The following is a 21256-nucleotide window of genomic DNA, read 5'->3' as shown; positions in this document are numbered from 1 at the left end:
CTCTTGATTTCTGCTCAAGTCGTGATCTCAAGGTCCTGGGATTGAGCCCAAAGTCAGGCTCCCTGCTCAGCATGGAATCTGCTTGTTTCCCTCTCCCTCTGCCCCTCACCCTGTTTGCGTAAGTGTGCTCTCTCTCTCTCTCTCTCTCTCTCATTCTCCCTCCCTCGAATAAAGCATTAAAAAAAAGAAATCGGGATCTCAAAAAGATATCTGTACCTCCATGTTCATTGCAGCATTATTCACAAAAACCAAGCTATGGAAACAATCTAAGTGTCCACCTGTGGATGAATAAATAAAGAAGATGCAGTATATATACACAATGGATTATTATTTAGCCATTAGAGAGAAGAAAATCCTGGGCACCTAGGTGGCTCAGTTGGTTAAGCGACTGCCTTCAGCTCAGGTCATGATCCTGGAGTCCCAGGATCGAGTCCCGCATTGGGCTCCCTGCTCAGCAGGGAGTCTGCTTCTCCCTCTGACCCTCTTCCCTCTCGTGCTCTCTATCTCTCATTCTCTCTCTCAAATAAATAAATAAAATCTTTAAAAGAAAAAAAAGAAGAAAATCCTGCTATTTGCAACAATATGGATGGACTTCAAGGACATTATGCTAAATGAAATAAGTCAAACAGAGAAAGAAAAATACTGTACAGCATCACTTAAATATGGAATCTAAAAAAAGGCAAATTCATAGAAGCAGAGTAGAATGGTGGTTGCCAAGAGCTGGGAAATGAGGGAAATGGGAAGATGTTGGTCTAAGGAGAAAAACCTCTGGTTATGAGGTGAATAAGTTCTGGGGACCAAATGTACAGCATGGTGATTACAGTTAATAGTGTATTATATACTTGAAAGTTGCTAAGAGAGTAAATCTTAAATGTTCTCACCACAAAAAAGAAATGGTAATTATGCAAGGGTTATGGAGGGAAATGTGACAATCATTTCACAATACATAAGTATATCAGATATCATGTTGTACACCTTAACTTACACAATGTTGTATGTCAATTCTGTCTCAAAAAATCCTGAAAAAATAGACAATTTGTAGAAAAGAACATGTGAATCTCTAGTATTTCTATGAAGACATGTTAGAAATGCACATTAAGACAAGATACCACTCTATACCCAACAGAGTGGAAAATATTAGAAAATTGGATAATACCAAGCAATATTCATGCATTGCTGGTGGGAATGTAAGCTGGCATAGAAAGTCATTTGGGAAATAACATGGCTATCTTTCATAGAATTAAGACTAGGATAACCTCTGTAAAATTGCAAATGCATATTCTTTTTGACTCAGAAATCCAGGTGAAATTCTCCAAGGTACAAAAGAGGAAAGATTTTTTTGTTTTTTGGATGAAGTTGCAGAAGATCTAGATGTCTGTTACTAGGGAAATGGATAAAGAAGATGTGTTAAATGCATACTATTGTAGTGGTTAGAAGCAATAAACTAGATGAATGCATAACAACAAGGACAAATCTTAAAATCATAACACCGAGTGAACAAAGCAAGAAATCAGTTGTGGACTTCAGCAGAATACTACCTATGTAAATTAAATACACACACACATGAAAAACTACATGATTCCTAAGATAATATACATATCCAAGACACAGACTACACATATTAACATAAGTGCCTATCATAATAAGTAACATTTATTGAAGACATATATTACCTGCCCAGCCCTTTTCTAAATTCACTAACTAATGTATTAATTTAATTCTCAAAACTCTTACCATTATTATCCCCAGTACATAACTGAGAAAACTGAGGCACAGAGGGATTATAAAGCTAGTGGGTGGCAGAAGTGAAATTCAACCCTAGACCCTAGACATCTGACTCTGAAGCCTATGCTCTTTGTCCTCCCCTATATTGTTCTATGAAGAGGAGGATGCAAACAGTATGCCATGAATAAATGATTAACTTAACCCCCTGCATCGAGATCTAAAAAAGAAAAAACAAGTTTTCGATTAAAAAGCCTCATTTGTTCCTCACAACTCTGAGTCAAGTGCTTACATAAAAAGAACAGGTAGATTATATTTTTGATCCTTTCTGATTCTGAAATTTTGAATCTTAATCTTTGACTTTACATTTCCCATGACAGAAAGCTGAGTATATCATCTCTGATATACTCTGTGAAAAAAGAAAAGTATATTATTTTTCCACTTTCCTAGGACAGTTAACTATATTAGATTAATTTATTCTCAACACAAAGTAGGCCCTTTCAGTGGATGAGTATATACTTTAAGTTCTAGGTTTTAGTAAACAAAGAAATTGTAGTAGCTATGTTTGTACATTTAATACTAACACTCATTGCTCAATTAGTAGAACATTATAAGGAGAGAATACTGTTATTTTAGTCACTGAGGCTGGAAGTATTATAGAGGTTACATAATCATAATAACAGCTATGACATTTGCGGCAAAATAAAAATAGAGTAGAATCCAAAGCAATCTTACAGTAGAATGCTTCCAGAAATGAGCAGTTTCATCAATATTTGTTGCAGGATGAAGTAAAAAGTAGTACTTCCATTCATCCCAGTCTACTGTCATCGTTCCATCACTATCAATGCTAAAATTTAAAACAAAAATAGTGCTTATAACATTTATAACAAATACTCTAAGAATAAGTACTAAGAATACTCTGTTGAATATTTTAAAAGTTGCTAAGACAGTAGATCTTATGTTAATTGTTCTTACATGGAGACAACCTAAGGGTCTACCAGTGGATGAATGGATAAAGAAAATGTGGTATGTGTGTGTGTATACAGACACACACACACACACAATGTGTATGTGTGCACAGTGGAATATTATTCAGCCATAACAAAAGGAAATCTAGACATTTGAGACAACATAGATGGATCTTGAGGGCATTTTGCTAAGTGAAACAAGTCAGAGAGAGAAAGACAAATACCACATGATTGCACCTATAAGTGAAATCTTTAAAAAAAACAAAGAGCTCATAGATAGAACAGATTGGTGGGTGGTTGCCAGAGGTGGAGGTTTAGGGGATGAGTGAAATGGGTGAAAGAGGTTGAAAGGTACAAACTTCAGTGATAAAATAAGTCATGGGAATGTAATGTACAGCATGGTAACTATAGTTAATAATACCGTGCTGCATATTTTTGAAAGCTGATGAGAGTAAATCTTAAAAGTTCTCATCACAAGAAAAAAAAATTTAATTACATATGGTGACAGATGTTAACTAGACTTATTGTGATGATCATTTCACAATATATACAAATATCAGAACATTACATTGTACACCTGAAACTAATGTTATATGTCAATTATACCTCAATAAAAAAGAAATAAATTTAAGTTTTAACTACAAAAAAGTATTCTTATCACAAAAAAATAATAGTTATAAATAAGGCAGTGGGAGGAAACTTTTGGAAGAGATGGATAGGTTTATGGCCTAGATTGTGGTAATGGTTTCCTAGATGTAAAATTACCTCCAAACTCATCAAGTTGCATATGTCAGTTTTGTACAGATTTTTGTTATGTTAAAAAAATTAAAAATTAAATTTTTTAAATCAATTGCTTAAGAGAATTATATCTATTCTTTAAACTAAAGCAGGCAGAATTTTATTCTAGGGACTTTGTAACGTGTGAACAATTTATGATTTAGTCAATAGCATTCTCACAATTCAATAAATCTCTTAGGGATCTTTCTTATAACACTGTCAATAAAAGCTAATGTTATCAAACCTAAAAAGAAAGGCAGGCATGCAGGAAAGGAGGGAGGGAGGCAGGCAGGGAGAAGGGGCTACAACTATAGCAATTAATTTCTACCTTGGAATATTAAATAAAAATAAAAACTATCAATAATAAGAAAAAGGGCTGACCTTTGTAGAATTTTTTTTGCCTGAGCTTCAGAAATATTTATGCCCAGTGATTTCAAAGCAGCAATTATTTCTGAAGTTTCTATTATTCCTTTAAAAAGTGAAAAAAAGTCAAATTAAATTATCTGAAAAGATAACAAGGCAAAATATTCTTAGAATGCAATAGTCTTTAAAAAGCCCATGTTTTTTAGACCTATAATCCCATATTCACAACACAAAGGCTAAAAGCTCTGAAAACTAAAAGACTTTTTGTAAATTTGGCACCAAAACTCATTTGGTAGCCAATTACTTATCTGATTTTGTGTGATTATTCATTTGTTTCACTGAAGAAATATTCACATTTACAATTGCATGGTAATGCCCCAAACCCCACCTGGAGTATTACATAATATATCATACACGCATTCTGTTGCTTTTCTAAAACCCAAATTCCAAATTTCTAAACACATTTTACCCTAAGGGTTTCCAATAAGAGATTTTAGATCTACAACAGATCTAGATTATTGTACCTACTTGGAAAAAATTAAAAAGCTAACTCTGAAGATCTGATTCAGGGGCATGAAAATAAGGCCACTCAACATTTTATAAGGTAAGTTTTTAAAGAAATAACATACTTAAAATATAATAGAACACAAACTTTTTAATACAACCATATCCTGTGTTAAATAACTCAAGTCAACTGATATATTTAATACAAGCCTACTATGCATCTCAATCGCAAAGTGCTGAATGTTGTGAAGGAGAAATTAAGTATTCCATATGCTCCTCAAACTCTAAAATGTTTAACTCATCATGCTGCTCTCCAAGTCCAAAAAATCTTTGATTTCACCCCCACCCCCACCACCATGTAAAACAAAGAGTTGAGGCTACTCATCTTTTAAAATATGAGGACATTTTCATGTTAAAAAAAAATCAACTTAATGTCACCTAGCTGTAAAATCTATAACATCAAAAAACTACTATAAATTCAGTCACATCTTTATTTCATATTTTATGAACTACAGCTGCATCTGCATACATTTATAAATAGCATACATATGTATGAGACATATTTATTTACCCTATAGACAAAGCCCAGTATTCACACACAGAATATGTGGAAATGGTATTCTACTTTTACCTACAGTCTTTATGATTTAAGGGTTTGTGACAAAGTACACCTTTCCTCTGTAAATCAGCATGGATATTTATCACAACACTATGTATAAGAGTACAAATTTGGAAACATCCCAAATGTCTTAAAATACAGGAATGACTAGATAAGTCTACTCATAAATGGAATATTTCAGAGTCATTAAAGACTATGTGAAGAATATTAAATGAAATGCAAATGCTTACATTATAACATTAAAAGAAAAAAGTAGGGCATCAAACTATATGTAGTGTGACTACAATTTCATTTAAAGAGAGAAAGAAGGACGCCTGGGTGGCTCAGTAGGTTAAGCATCTGCCTTAGGCTCAGGTCATGATCCCAGAGTCCTGGGATCGAGCCCCACGTGGGGCTCCTTGCTCGGCGGGGAGCCTGCTTCTCCCTCTCCCTCTGCCTGCCACTCCCCCTGCTTGTGCTCTCTCTCTCTCTCTTTCTCTGATTAATAAATAAAATCTTTTTTTAAAAAGTGTATGCTTAAAAAAAAAGAGAGAGAAAGAGAAACCAAGAAAGAAAGAAATAAAAAGTCTAGAAGAAACTATAAAAATATATTAAAATGTTAAACCTGATCTCCAGACAGCAGGGTTACAAGTAACTTTTACTTTCTTTTAAGGTCTTTGTGTTATCTAACTTTCCTGCAACCAAAATATTTTCAAAATCAGCAAGTAAACAATGGCATTTTTTTAAATTACCATGATACTTTCAGCTCATACATTACAAAAGAGTGGAGAGGCCTACTCCCTAAGCCAAGAAGCTTTAAATTCAGAGGACAAATTACTTTATTTAAAAAATAGTAACCAGGGGTGCCTGGGTGACTCAGTCAGTTAAGCATCTGTCTTCAGCATGGGTCGTGATCCTGAGGTCCTGGGATGGAGCCCTGCATCAGGCTCCCTGCTCAGTGGGGAGTCTGCTTCTCTTCTCCCTCTGCCCCTCCCCCTGTTTGTGCTCTCTCTCTCTCTCAAATAAATGAATTAAATCTTTAAAAATATAGTAGCCACACAAAAATTATAACAATAATAAATATAGTTTATATAATACTCTCCTACTAGACATGCAATAGAAATAACTGAATCTCTGATGGTACGAGGAAGTTAAAGGCTGATAAAACAATGTCCTTTAGTACTGACTATTATTCATGTTAAGCTAATTGTAATAAAACACAAACACACACCATCACTATTTTTGTCCAGACTATTAAATGCCAGCCTCATTTTTTTCTCGTGGTCTTTAAGGTACTGCAAAAATTCTCCAAAGTCCAATCTTGAATCCTCATTGGTATCTCCAGCTTTAAAAATGTCCTACAAGAGGGCGCCTGTGTGGCTCAGTTGGTTAGGTGACTGCCTTCAGCTCAGGTCATGATCCTGGAGTCCCGGGATCGAGTCCCACATCGGGCTCCCTGCTCAGCAGGGAGTCTGCTTCTCCCTCTGACCCTCTTCCCTCTTGTGCTCTCTATCTCTCATTCTCTCTCTCTCATATAAATAAATAAAATCTTTAAAAAAAATGTCCTACAAGAAAGAAGAAACTCATTGCAGAAACATATTGCAAGTAAACCCACTGTAGCATGCTAACGTTGGCACATTTCACACATATTACTTATTGTCTTAGTTTTTCAGTCACAGATACAAGGCTAAGAACATTTGTGATTTTTTTTAATTTGTGCAATACTAGAGTCAATAGCCACCATGTCATTCCAAATAATTCTGAATTTATAAGTAGGTATTTATCAGAGGTAAACAATGAATGCCTAGTGCCTTGAGAGAAGAAAGATACTAAGATACATAATCTTTGCCATCAGAAACCTCACATTCTATTAACTAAATGAGAGAAAATACTTAAATTTCTAGGAGGACTTAAGATGGTGGAGTTGTAGGGGTACCCTGGGCTTCCTCCTCCCTGGAACACAGCTAGCTCAACATCAAATCATTTTGAACACCTAGGAAATCAATCTGAGGATTAAGAAAACAATCTGCACAATTGGAGGGAGAGGACATGGCAGATGTGAGTTTCAGAGCCATGAATTGGGGGAGAAAAAAGCTGCGGTGCCACAGAGAAGAGGGAGCACTTTTCTTGGAACAAAGTTGGGAAGGGAGGGAGAGAGTAGCGGGAGGGTCTTTGCAAAACGTCGTGGTGTGCGAATCCCCTGGGTGGCACTGGGAGAGAAAGCTCCCCTTCCCAGAGTACATTTGGAAGAGGGCTTTTTTTTTAAGATTTTTTTTATTCATTTGAGAGAGAGACAGAAAGCCAAAGAGCAGGAGCAGGGAGGAGAGGGAGAAGCAGGCTCCCCACGGAGCAGGGAGCCCGATGTGGGGCTGGATCCCAGGACCCCAGAATCACAACCCGAGCCGAAGGCAGACGCTAACTGACTGAGCCACCCAGGGGCCCCTGGAAGAGGGCTTTTGCCTCTCTAAGGACAAAAGGCCCACCAGGCGCCACAGACAGCAGTTCAACAGCAGGGGACAGAGGTGCGGGCAGAGGGCTGATAAACTGGTCATAGCTTTTCCCTGTGCATCACCATAGACTCCAGGCATCTGTGCAGCCTAGGCAACTGCTCTTCTGGGACAGAACAGTGCTGGGCACAATGCTGTGAGGCTCTTCTCCAGGGGAGGGAACAGGTCCACACCTTGCCATGCCCTTTAAGATATGGAGTTTTAAAACCCATCCATGGGCCAAAGATAAAACATAGAACTGTGGTGCCAGGCGTGCCCATGACCGGACACAGACAGATTGAGGGCATGGATCTGATGAAAGCCTGGGGCAGAGGAAAGGAGATTGTTCTCTTTTCTGTGAGGGCTGCCTAAACAGGGAGGCTGTGAGTACCCCTCCCTGGAGATGAGAGGGCGGGGTGACACCATCTTCCACCCCCCAAAGACACACCCTGTCAGACTTCAGAGGGAAACACAGCACCTCCAGTGGAGGCTGGAGTCCCTTACACCTAACCCTGGCCCCCTACGCCTGGCAAGGGCATCTTTACAAGGGCAGTTCTGACTGTGAGACAGAGCAGCGGGCCCCTCCCTCAGAAGACCAACACAGCCCCCCCTCATGTACCAGGTCTACCAATCACAGAGTGCCCCAAAGTCTTAGCTTCAGTTCTGGTGGAACTGGTTTTTTATTTTTTCTTTTCCTTTTTTCTTTTTCTCTTTGGAATCAGGCTCATAGTTTTTTGTTCATTTGTTGGTTTGTTTATTTGTTTCCTTTTCTCATTTTTTGGATCAGGCTTCTTTCCTTTTTTCCTTCTTTCTTTTTCTTTGGACTCAGGCTTACACTTTTTTGTTTGTCTGTTTGTTGTCCCTTTTCCTTTTCTCTTTTCTTGGATCAGGCCTTCCCCCCCCCCCTTTTTTTAGATATATCTTAACAAAAAATCAAAGCACACCTAGTTAAAAGTCCAAACACTCCCCACTGCAAGGAAGGAGGACCTCTGCAGAGGACCGACATGTGGAAAAGAGCAGCCAAAACACAATAGCAGAGTGCACACAGCATATACCAGAAACACTTCCTGAAATGCCTGGCCCTGGACAGTGTATGACCCCTTCTTTTTTTTTTTTTCCATTCAAGATTTGCCCTCTTTAATACCCATCACCAGGCTAACTCATCCCCCCATCACCCTCCCCTCTAGAACCCTCAGTTTGTTTCTCAGAGTCCATAGTCTCTCATGGTTCATATATGACCCCCTCTTAATACAGTATTACTCTCAGGAGTAGGAAACATAACAAACTTTCATAACATGTGAAAGACAGAAACCTAGACATAATGACAAGATGGAGGAATTCTCCCCAAAAGAAAGATCAAGAAGAAAGCACAGCCAGGGATTTACCCAAAACAGATATAAACAATATATCTTAACAATAATTTAGAAAACAGTCATAAAAATACTAGCTGGGCTTGAAAGAAGCATAGAAGACACCAGAGAAACACTGGCTGCAGAGATAAAAGACCTAAAAACTAGTCAGGCCGAAATAAAAAAATGCTAAAACTGAGATGCAAAACCAACTGGATGTAATCACAATGATGATGGAAGAGGCAGAGGATCGAATAGGTGATACAAAAGATAAAATTATGGAAAATAATGAAGCTGAAAAGAAGAGGGAAAGACAATTATTAGATCATGAATATAGACTTAGGGAATTCAGCAATTCCACAAAATGCAATTAATATCCATATCATAGGAATCCCAGAAGAAGAGCAGGAAAAAGGGGCAGAAGGTTTATTTGAACAAATTATAGCTGAGAACTTCCCTAATCTGCGGAAGGCAACAGGCATTCAAGTCCAAGAGGCACAGAGAACTCCCCTCAAAATCAACAACAAAAAAAGTCAACACCAAGACATATCATAGTGAAACTTGCAAAGTACAAAGATAAAGAAAGAATTCTGAAAGCAGCCAGGGACAAAAAGTCGTTAAACTATAAGGGTAGCTACATAAGGTTAACAGCAGACCTGACCACAGAAATTGGGGTAGGCCAGAAGAGAGTGGCATGATATATTCAAAGTGCTGAATGGGAAAAATATGCAGCCAAAACTACTATATCCACCAAGACTGTCAATCAGAATAGAAGGAAAGATAAAGAGTTTCCAAGACAAGCAAAGACTAAATGAGTTCGTGAACACAAAACAAGCTCCGCAAGAAATATTAAAGGGGACACCTTTTTTAAAAAAGATTTTATTTATTTGAGAGAGAAAGAACGAGACAGAGAGAGCATGAGAGGGGGGAGGGTCAGAGGGAGAAGCAAACTCCCTGCTGAGCAGAGAGCCTGATGCAGGACTCAATCCTAGGACTCCAGGATCATGACCTGAGCCGAAGGCAGTCACTTAACTAACTGAGCCACCCAGGCAGCCCTAAAGGGGACACTTTGTGCGGGAAAGAGACAGCAAAAGCAACAAAGACTAGAAAGGAACAATCTACAGGATCAGTGACTTTATAGGTAATACAATGGTGCTAAATTCATATCTATCAATAATCACTGTGAATGTAAATGGGCTAAAAAATCCAATCAAAAGATATAGGGTAAAGACCCATCAACAATATGCTGCTTACAAGAGGCTCATTTAGGGGTACCTGGGTGGCTCAGTTGGTTAATCATCTGCCTTCAGCTCAGGTCATGATCCTCGGGTTCTGAGATTGAGTCCTGAGTCAGTTTCCCTGCTCAGCAGGAAGTCTGCTTCCCCCTCTCCCTTTGCCCCTGCCCCCTGCTCATGCTCTCTCTCTCTCTCTCAAATAAATAAATAAAATATTTTTTTAAAAAAAGACTCAGACCCAAAGACACCTCCAGACTGAGAATGAGGGGGTGGAGAACAATCTATCATGGCTAATGGACATCAAAAGAAAGCTGGAGTAGCCATACTTATATCAAACTAGATTTTAAACCAATGTCTGTAATAAGAGATGAAGAAGGGCACTATTTCATAATAAAGGGGTCTATCCAACAAGAGAATCTAACAATTATAAATATTTATGCCCCAACTTGGGAGCAGCCATATATAAATCAATTACTAACAAACTTAAAGAAACTCATTGATAATAATACAATAATAGTAAAGGCCTTTAACACTCCACTTACAACAATGGAGAGATCTTCTAAGCAGAAGATCAACAAGGAAACATGGCTTTGAATGACACACTGGACCAGATGGACTTTACAGACACATTCAAAACATTTCATCCTAAAGCAGCAGAATACACATTCTTGTCGAGTGCCCATGGAACATTCTCCAGAAAAGATCACATACTGGTTCACAGATCAGGCCTCAACCAGTACAAAAAGATAATACCATGCATATTTTCAGACCACAATGCTATGAAACTTGAAGAACACAATTTGGAAAGAACAAAGAACACAAGAACAAGAACACACAATAACAAATTTGGAAAGACCACAAATACTTAGGGGTTAAAGAGCATCCCCACTAAAGAATGAATGGGTTAACCAGAAAATTAAAGAAGAAATTTAAAAGTACAAGGAAACAAATGAAAATGAAAACACAAGAGTCCAAACCTTTGGGATGCAGCAAAGGCAGTCATAAGAGGTAAGTATATAGAAATACAGGCATTCCTCAAGAAGCAAGAAAAGTCTCAAATCACAATCTAACCTTACACCTAAAGGAGCTGAAAAAAAGAACAGCAAATAAGGACTAGAACCAGCAAAAAAAAGGGAAATAAGATTAGAGCAGAGATAAATGATATAGAAATCAAAAAACCTGTAGAACAGATCAATGATACCAAGAGCTGGTTCTTTGAAAGAATTAACCAGATTGATAAAGCCCTGGCCAGACTTATCAAAAAGTAAAGAGAAAGGACCCAAATAAATAAAATCATGAATGAGAGTGGAGAGATCACAACCAACACCACAGAAATACAATTATAAGAGAATATTTGTATGCTAACCAATTGGGCAATCTGGAAGAAATGGATAAATTCCTAGAAACATATGAACTACCAAAACGGAAACAGGAGAAATATAAAATTTGAGCAGACCCATAACCAGCAAAGAAATCAAATCAGTTATCGGGCGCCTGGGTGGCTCAGTTGTTAAGCGTCTGCCTTCAGCTCAGGTCATGATCCCAGGGTCCTGGGATCGAGTCCCACATGGGGCTCCGTGCTCTGTGGGAAGACTGCTTCTCCCTCTCCCACTCCCCCTGCTTGTGTTCCTGCTCTCGCTATGTCTCTCTCTGTCAAATAAATAAATAAAATATTTTTTAAAAAAAGGAAATTAAATCAGTTATCAAAAATCTCTCAACAAACAAGAGTCCAGGGCTAGATGGCTTCCCAGGGGAATTCTGCCAAACATTTAAAGAAGAATTAATACCTACTCTTCTGAGGCTGTTCCAAAAAATAGAAATGGAAGGAAAACTTCCAAACTCATTCTATGAGGCCAGCATTACCTTGATTCCAAAACCAGACAAAGACCCCACTAAAAAGGAGAATTACAGACCAATATCCCTGATGAACATGGATGCAAAAATTCTCAACAAGACACTAGCTAATCAAATCCAACAATACATTAAAAGGATTATTCACCATGAACAAGTGGGATTTATTTCTAGGCTGTAGGGGTGGTTCAAAAGCTGCAAATCAATGTGATCTACCACATTAATAAAAGAAAGGATAGAACCATATGATCCTCTCAATACATGCAGAAAAGGCATTTGACAAAATACATCATCTTTTCTTGATAGAAACCCTCAAGAGAGTAGGGATAGAAGGAACATACCTCAAACCTCAACATCATAAAGGCCATATATGAAAGGCCCACAGCTAATATCATTCTCAATGGGCAAAAACTGAGAGCTTTTTTTCCCCAGAGGTCAGGAATAGGGATGTCCACTCCTACCACTGTTGTTCCACGTTGTACTAGAAGTCCTAGCCTCAGCAATCAGACAACAAAAGGAAATAAAAGGATTCCAAAGCAGCAAGGAAGAAGTCAAATCTTCACTTTTCACAGATGACATGCTACTCCAAGTAGAAAACCTGAAAGACTCCACCAAAAAATTGCTAGAACTGATACAGGAATTCAGCAGGATATGAAATCAATGTACAGAAATCTGTTGCATATCTATACACTAATAATGAAGCAGCAGAAAGAGAAATCAAGGAGTCAATCCCATTTATGGTTGCATCAAAAACCGTGAGATACCTAGGAATAAACCTAACCAAAGAGGCAAAAGATCCCTACTCAGAAAACTATAGAACACTTATGAAAGAAACCGAAGAAGACACAAAGAAATGGAAAAACATTCCATGCTCATGGATTGGAAGAACAAATATTGTTAAAATGTTAAACTGGATAGAAACATGCAGAAGAATGAAACCGGACCACTTTCTTACACCATACAAAAAGTAAGTTCAAAATGGATGAAAGACCTAAATATAAGACAGGAAACCATCAAAATCCTAGAGGAGAAAACGGGCAGCAACATCTTTGACATCAGCCAGAGCAACTTCTTACCAGACACATCTCTGGAGGCAAGGGAAACAAAAGCAAAAATGAACAATTGGGACTTCATCAAAATAAAAGGCTTCTCTACAGTGACGGAAACAATCAACAAAACTAAAATGCAATTGACAGAATGGGAGAAGATATCTGCAAATGACATATCATATAAAGGGTTAATGTCTAGAATCTATAAAGAACTCATCAAAATCAACACACACAAAATAAATAATCCAGTTAAGAAATGGGGAGAAGACATGAACAGACATTTCTCCAAAGAAGACATATAAATGACTAGCAGACTCATGAAAAAAAGCTCAGCATCACTCGGCGTTAGGGAAATACAAATAAAAACCACAATGCAATATCACCTCACACCTGTCAGAATGGCCAAAATTAACAACTCAGGAAACAACAGATATTGGCAAGGATGTGGAGAAAAGGGAACCCTTTTGCACTGTTTGTGGGAATGCAAACTGGTGCAGCCACTCTGGAAAACAGTATGGAGGTTCCTCAAAAAATTAAAAAGAGAACTACCTTACAATCCAGGAATCACACTACTGGGCATTGGTTTGTCTCTCTCTCTCTTTTTTTCTTTGCTTGTTTGTTTCTTAAATTCCATATATAAATGAGATCTTATGGTATTTGTCTTTGACTTATTTCGCTTAGCATTACACTTTCTATCTCCATCCATGTCATTGCAAATGGCAAGATTTCATTCTTTTTTTCCCCCACAAACTAGTTATTTTTAAGAGTGTGAGGCACCAAATACTACACCAAAATACTAATTCAAAGGGATACTTGCATCCCTATACTTATTGCAGCATTATTTAAAATAGCCAAATTATGGAAGCAGCCCAAGTGTCCATCAATAGATGAATAGATAAAGATGTGGTATATTCATACAATGGAATATTATTCAGCCATCAAAAAGAATGAAATCTTGTTATTTGCAACAACATGAATGGAGCTAGAAAGTATTATTAAGAAAGTGAAATTAAGTCAGAGAAAGACAAATACCATATGATTTCACTCATATGTGGAATTTAAGGAACAAACAAATGAGCAAAGGGGGGAGAGAGAGAAGCAAATCAAGAAACAGACTCTTAACTCTAGAGAACAAACTGATAGTTAGGTGGGGGGTATCTGTGGGCAGGAGGGGAATGGGGTTTTCTTGTGTACTTGTTACGATAAGCACCAGGTGATGTATGGAATTGTTGATTCACTATATTGTACACCTGAAACTAATATTACACTGCATGTTAACTAACTGAAATTTAAATAAAAACTTTAAAGAAACAAAACAGGGGCGCCTGGGTGGCTCAGTCGGTTAAGCATCTGATTTTTGATTTCGGCTCAGGTTATGATTTCAGGGTCTTGAGATGGAGCCCCCTGTGGGGCTCTCCACTCAGCAGGGAGTCCACTTGAGATTCTCTTCCTCTCCCTCTCTCTCTCAAATAAATAAATAAAATCTTTAAAAACAACAAAAAAGAGACCAGCAAACAAAAAGTTAAAGAATGAAGATGAGGTCCTTCTATAGCTACAATCACTTGTGTGATTTGAAATGTGACATTGGATGATCAATTAAAATTCTTTTTAAAAGCCTTCCTTTTTTAAAAGATTTTATTTATTTATTTGACAGAGAGAGAGAGAGAGCACACAAGCATGGGGAGTGGTAGGCAGAGGGAGAGGGAGAAGCAGGCTCCCCGCTGAAAAGGGAGCCCAACACAGGGCTTGATCCCAGGACCCTGGGGTCATGACCTGAGCTGAAGGCAGACGCTTAACCAACTGAGCCACCCAGGCACCCCTAAAAAGGCTTCTTTATAAAAGAGAAAAAAACTCTATGAATGAGTAGGGATTAGTCCCTTCTTCAGGATCACCAGTGCATTGGACTTCACCTTGTGAAGACAAGTTCTCCAGTATCCTAAGTGTCTTTCAAGGTATGATTTATTACCTCCAATAATGCTTAAATATAGCATGAAATTACCCATCACTTTTCAAATAAACTTGTCAGGAAAGTATAAATCATATCTCAGTGAGAGACAAGGAAACTCACAATATCCTGCTCTGTATCCATTCAGAGTATGAATTAATCAATCATGCTCAGAATGAAGTGAACAATTTAGGTACCTCATGCAAGTGAACAACTTATGTGCCTCACATTCTTAAAAATAACTCTAGTTTGCGGGGGGGGGGGGAAGAATGAAATCTTGCCAATTGCAATGACATGGATGGAGATAGAAAGTGTAATGCTAAGCAAAATAAGTCAGTCAAAGACAAATACCATATGATCCCATTCATATATGGAATTTAAGAAACAAACGAGCAAAGAAAAAAAGAGAGAGGCAAACCAAGAAACAGACTCTTACCTATACAGAACAAACTGATGGTTACCAGAAGGGAGGTGGGGGCGGGGGGAAGGATGAGGATTAAAGAGTAATGTATCATGATGAAAATAAAACAAAATAAAGTGAAGTAAAATAAAATGAAAAAAAAGGAAGAAAAGCAAACACAGCTAACACTTTCAGAAACGGAAATGGACAATGCTGAAGACTATCCAGTGTGTTTGTGTTCAATAACCCAAACATCAAAGGAATGTATGGCTGTGAAGAAAGCTTTAACATTCGACTTCCTGTACCTACTCTGGCTATAAGCTCCAGAGAAGCTTGTGGAAGTCCTGAGCTTACTGAAGAAATCATGTGACTATCACATGCTTAAGGTTTATAATTTACAGCTGCATTTGAGGAAAATAAAATGATTCATTTTGAAAATGAAGCCAGTGTGTTAGATTCCAGAAGAGGGGATATGTTTATAAATGAAAAGCCACTGGCCTTTCGGTCATTTTTCTATTCTGTAAAGAAAAATCCCACGCTGCACTTAAATCTCTTGCATCCTTTCTATTAGAACGAGTTTCATTCATGTTGACTTCCTGGGAAGATTTCAGGAAACTTACTCTTTCCAATTTTAGTATATGTGCTGCCGCAGCAAACACCTGGAAACATCTTAATTAGCATGCACTCATTTGATCTTGTTGAATGGTCTGAATGTGCATCTCCTGACCAGGTAGATGGCTGTTAAAATTCAGAGGCAGTAAGTCCTGACTGCTGGTGTGACGTGTGGTGTGTTGTTTTTCTGCCCAAACTTGGAAGGGCCTCTATTTTATTAAAAAATCTTTGCCAAATGCTTTGATCTAATGACTGGTACTGCTAAGGGGTAAGCAAATAAAGCATCAGACAATGAAATTTTTTTAAAGATTTATTTATTTGAGAGCGAGAGAAAGTGGGGAGAGGGGCAGAGGGGGAAAGAATCTTAAGCAGGCCCCAAGCCCATTACAGAGACTGACGTGGGGCTCGATCTCACAACCCTGAGATCATGACCTGAGCTGCAATCAGACTGAGCCACCTAGGCACCCCACTTCACCCACCATTTTTAATCCATTTTCTTTTGCCACCCTAAATGTCTGCTCAAAGGTGGGGCTCTCAAGCTGACCCAGACCATTTAGTTGAAAGATCTCTTAGTTGAAAGATGGCTTTTCATCTAGCCTGCTCCCCTCAATTCTATAACTGAGGAAACAAAAACCCAGGAAAGCTGAGGGCTTTTGTCCACCCCACGCTATAGGATAGGTGGAGGCAGAGCCAGGATTCTGCTCACATCTCCCCTTCCTTGTACGTGACATGCCAGCTCGGCACTCTGAGGAAGCCAGTAAAGGCAACAGGGTGGTCTGGCTTCTGTGTCTGGTCAGCATTCTGATAAGATTTCTCTCTAATTTGATAGAAGTCATATTTAATTATATTACAAACCCCATCCATTTATGTGAATTACCATTTAGTTTCTTTAGAATTATGAAACAGTGGTTTATATTAGCAGGGAAGACATTGTAACAATGCAGAATTACTCTTCCGGGATACAGTAGTAATCAGGAAGAACATGGAATCTTTTCCTAGAATTCCCAATATGCATACACTTTTTGGATCCTGAGTCAAATTGCTAAAATTTTTAAACCTAATATTTTTTATCACCAACTTTTCTTTAACAGTATTCTTTTTGTCATTTGGTTACTGATTTTCCTGGGTGTGATATAGGTCCTATGAGATGATATACATACTTTTTTTGGAAGCTGAGTCTCATGAATTGAAGTAGCTGAGGTCCTTCATGCTTGTCATATTTACTAAAGTAGTTGGCACAAAATGCACCAAAGCCTAGAGCAATAGCTTTACGTAAATGCTCTGAGAGCCTGCCTAGTATGTGTTTGGAAACATCAAAAACGCCAAGGTTGCTGAAACTATTACAGCTCACTGTAATACAGTGAGTGAAGGAGAGAGGGGGTGAGAAAGGGGAGAAAACAGGAGATGAGGCCAGAGAGGAATATGTAATTAGGGAGTATTATAAATTATATAATTATATAATTATATATAAATTATCTTGTTTATCTGTTTAATGCACCAAGAAATAAAGACTTTGTCTAGTTCATCACCACACCCCAAAAACAGAACAGTTTCTGACATACAATGGATAATCAATAACTGCTGAACAAAGCCTAAAAATGTGGAGAAATAATATAAAGAAAATATATTTTGTGGATTTTATTTAATCATTCTTTGGCTTACTTAAGAATGGTTCACCACTTAAGTTGTTCCCAAATTTTCACTATTGTTACAAGACACACTAAAATGAATATTCTTGTGAGATTATAATCTTTGAATTGCAATTGTTTGTAACATAGATTCCTGGAAAGAAAATTGCCAAATTATCATCCAAAAAGGGAATGTCAAAAAACTATGACTGTAAAAAAAAGGAAGGGAGGAGGGAAAGTAACGTCAAAAAGCTGATAGCTTTTCTTCTAAGATCAAAAACAAAACAAGGATGTCCACTCTTGCCACTTTTATTCAACATAGTACTGGAAAGTCCTAGCTACGGCAATCACACAAGAAAAAGAAATAAAAAGCATCCATATTGGTAAGGAAGAAATTAAACTGTCATTATTTACAGATGACATGATACTATACATAGAAAATTCCAAAGGCTCCACAAAAAAAAAAAAAATTATAAGTAATAAATGAATTCAGTAAAGTTGCAGGATACCAAATTAACACCCAGAAATTGGTTGTTTTTCTATCACTAATAATGAAGTAGCAGAAAGAGAAATTAAGAAAACAATCCCATTTATTCATTTATAGTTGCAAAAAAAAAAGAATAAAATACCTAAGAATAAACTTACCTAAGGAGGTACAACACTTGTACTCTAAAAACTATAAAACAATGATAAAAGAAAAAAAAAACAATGATGAAAGAGATTGAGGACAACACAAATGAAAAGATATTCTATGCTCATGGATTGTTAAAATTAATATTGTTAGAATATCCACACTACTCAAAGCAATCTATAGACTCAATGCAATCCCTACCAAAATAACAACAGTATTTTTCACAGAACTAGAACAAATAATCCTAAAGATTCTGTGGAACCACAAAAGACCCTGAAGAGCCAAAGCAATCCTGAGAAAGAAGAACAAAGCTGGAGATATCACAATTCCAGATTTCAAGATATACTAGAAAGCTGTAGTAATCAAAACAGTATGGTACTGGCACAAAAATACACACATAGATCAGTGGAACATAAGAGAGTCCAGAAATAAACCCACAAGACTGAAAAATCTCTTCCAGGGGCACCTGGATGGCTCAGTCAGTTGAGCAATGGACTCTCGACTTCTGCTCAGGTCATGATCTCAAGGTCATAAGATTGAGCCCCGCCTTGGGCTCTGCACTAAGCAAGGAGCCTGCTTAAGATTCTCTCTATCCCTTTAGGTGCCTGGGTGGCAGAGGGGGTTAAGCATCTTGGTTTCGGCTCAAGTCATCATCTCAGGGTTGTGAGATGGAGCCCCTCATCGGGCTCACACTCATCACAGGGTCCGCTTGGGATGCCCTCTCCCTCTCCCTCTGCCCCTCCTGCTCATGTTTGCTCTCGCTCTCTCTCTCTGTCTCTAAAAATAAATAAATCTTAAAAAAAAAAAGATTCTCTCCCTCTATCTCTGCCCCTTCCCCACATGCATGCACTTTCTTTCTCTCTTTCAAATAAAAAAAAAGAAAAATCTCCTCCCTTCATTTGTTCATTTTCCTGAAATAGCTAGTCCTTCTCTACCAATTTCATTTATTCCTCTTTCATTCCCTTTGCTAGACAAGTGTTCCAAAGCAATTTATAATTTTCTATTGTAATGTTTGTTTAATGAAGCTCCAAGATGTATATTTTTTTTTCCTTTGGAAAGAAGGTCAACTTGCAGTATTCCTAAGATGCTATCCTGTGTACACCATGGAGTTTAAAAGGGCATAGAGGTTACTGGGAGTAAGATAGATCAGAAAAAAGTTTTCTTCTCCTTGGAAAATTTTTTTTATTTTTTATTGTTATGTTAATCACCATACATTACATCATTAGTTTTTGATGTAGTGTTCCATGATTCATTGTTTGTGCATAACACCCAGTGCTCCACGTAGAATGTGCCCTCTTTAACACCCATCACCAGGCTAACCCATCCCCCCACCCTCCTCCCCTCTAGAACCCTCAGTTTGCTTTTAAGAGTCCATCGTCTCTCATGTTTTGTCTCCCCCTCTGACTTACTCCCCTTCATTCTTCCCCTCCTGCTATCTTCTTCTTTTTCTTTTTTCTTAACATATGTTGCATTATTTGTTTCAGAAGTACAGATCTGTGATTCAACAGTCTTACACAATTCACAGCGCTCACCATAGCACATACACTCCCCAATGTCTATCACCCAGCCACCCCATCCCTCCCACCCCCCACCACTCCAGCAACACTCAGTTTGTTTCCTGAGATTAAGAATTCCTCATATCAGTGAGGTCATGTGATACATGTCTTTCTCTGATTGACTTATTTCACTCAGCATAACACCCTCCAGTTCCATCCACGTTGTTGCAAATGGCAAGATCTCATTCCTTTTTATGGCTGCATAATATTCCATTGTGTATATATACCACTTCTTCTTTATCCATTCGTCTGTCGATGGACATCTTGGCTCTTTCCACAGTTTGGCTATTGTGGACATTGCTGCTATAAACATTGGAGTGCACGTACCCCTTTGGATACCTACATTTGCATCTTTGTGGTAAATACCCAGTAGTGCAATTGCTGGATCGTATGGTAGTTCCATCAACTGTTTGAGGAACCTCCATACTGTTTTCGAGAGTGGTTGCACCAGCTTGCATTCCCACCAACAGTGTAGGAGGGTTCCCCTTTCTCCGCATCCCCGCCAACATCTCTTCTTTCCTGACTTGTTAACTTTAGCCATTCTGACTGGTGTGAGGTGGTATCTCATTGAGGTTTTGATTTGGATTTCCCTGATGCTGAGCGATGTTAAGCACTTTTTCATGTGTCTGTTGGCCATTTGGATGTCTTCTTTGGAAAAATGTCTGTTCATGTCCTCTGCCCATTTCTTGATTGGATTATTTGTTCTTTGGGTGTTGAGTTTGGTAAGTTCTTTATAGATTTTGGATACTAGCCCTTTATCTGATATGTCATTTGCAAATATTCTCTCCCGTTCTGTCAGTTGTCTTTTGGTTTTGGGGACTGTTTCTTTTGCTGTGCAAAAACTTTTTATCTTGATGAAATCCCAATAGTTCATTTTTGCCCTTGCTTCCCTTGCCTTTGGCGATGTTTCTAGGAAGAAGTTGCTGCGGCTGAGGTCAAAGAGGTTGCTGCCTATGTTCTCCTTTAGGATTTTGATGGACTCCTGTCTCATGTTTAGGTCTTTCAACCATTTGCAGTCAATTTTTGTGTGTGGTGTAAGGAAATGGTCCAGTTTCATTCTTCTGCATGTGGCTGTCCAAATTTCCTAACACCATCTGTTGAAGAGACTTTTTTCCATTGGACATTCTTCCCTGCTTTGTCAAAGATTATTTGACCATAGAATTGAGGGTCTATTTCTGGACTCTCTATTCTGTTCCATTGATCGATGTGTCTGTTTTTGTGCCGGCACCATACTGTCTTGATGATGACAGTTTTGTAATAGAGCTGGAAGTCCGAAATTGTGATGCCGCCAGCTTTGCTTTTCTTTTTCAACATTCCTCTGGCTATTCGGGGTCTCTTCTGGTTCCATACAAATTTTAGGATTATTTGTTCCATTTCTTTGAAAAAAGTGGATGGTATTTTGATGGGAATTGCATTGAATGTGTAGATTGCTCTAGGTAGCATTGACATCTTCACAATGTTTGTTCTTCCAATCCATGAGCGTGGAAAGTTTTTCCATTTCTTTGTGTCTTCCTCAATTTCTTTCATGAGTATTTTATAGTTTTCTGAGTACATCCTTTGCCTCCTTGGTTAAATTTATTCC

At 38.1% G+C, this 21256-nt stretch overlaps 1 protein-coding gene across 1 annotated transcript in view; it reads right to left on the bottom strand.

The window, feature by feature from the left end:
• Nucleotides 1–21256, bottom strand: part of LOC114208025 (mitochondrial adenyl nucleotide antiporter SLC25A24-like) — a 55351-nt gene that overhangs the window by 20765 nt on the left and 13330 nt on the right. The window contains exons 3-5 of the mRNA XM_088022836.1: nucleotides 6164–6290; nucleotides 3849–3936; nucleotides 2458–2569 (exon numbers count right to left, since the gene is read on the bottom strand). Coding sequence (XP_087878962.1) covers nucleotides 2458–2569; nucleotides 3849–3936; nucleotides 6164–6290 — 327 coding nt within the window. The remainder of the gene's footprint in view (nucleotides 1–2457; nucleotides 2570–3848; nucleotides 3937–6163; nucleotides 6291–21256) is intronic.

The sequence above is a fragment of the Eumetopias jubatus genome, unplaced genomic scaffold, assembly GCF_037043125.1.
Source record: "Eumetopias jubatus isolate StellerSeaLion01/CBP00866 unplaced genomic scaffold, mEumJub1_p1.0 scaffold_4, whole genome shotgun sequence".
Taxonomy (NCBI): domain Eukaryota; kingdom Metazoa; phylum Chordata; class Mammalia; order Carnivora; family Otariidae; genus Eumetopias; species Eumetopias jubatus.
Note: the sequence above shows the minus strand (reverse complement) of the source record. Positions and strands in the feature narration are given on the sequence as shown.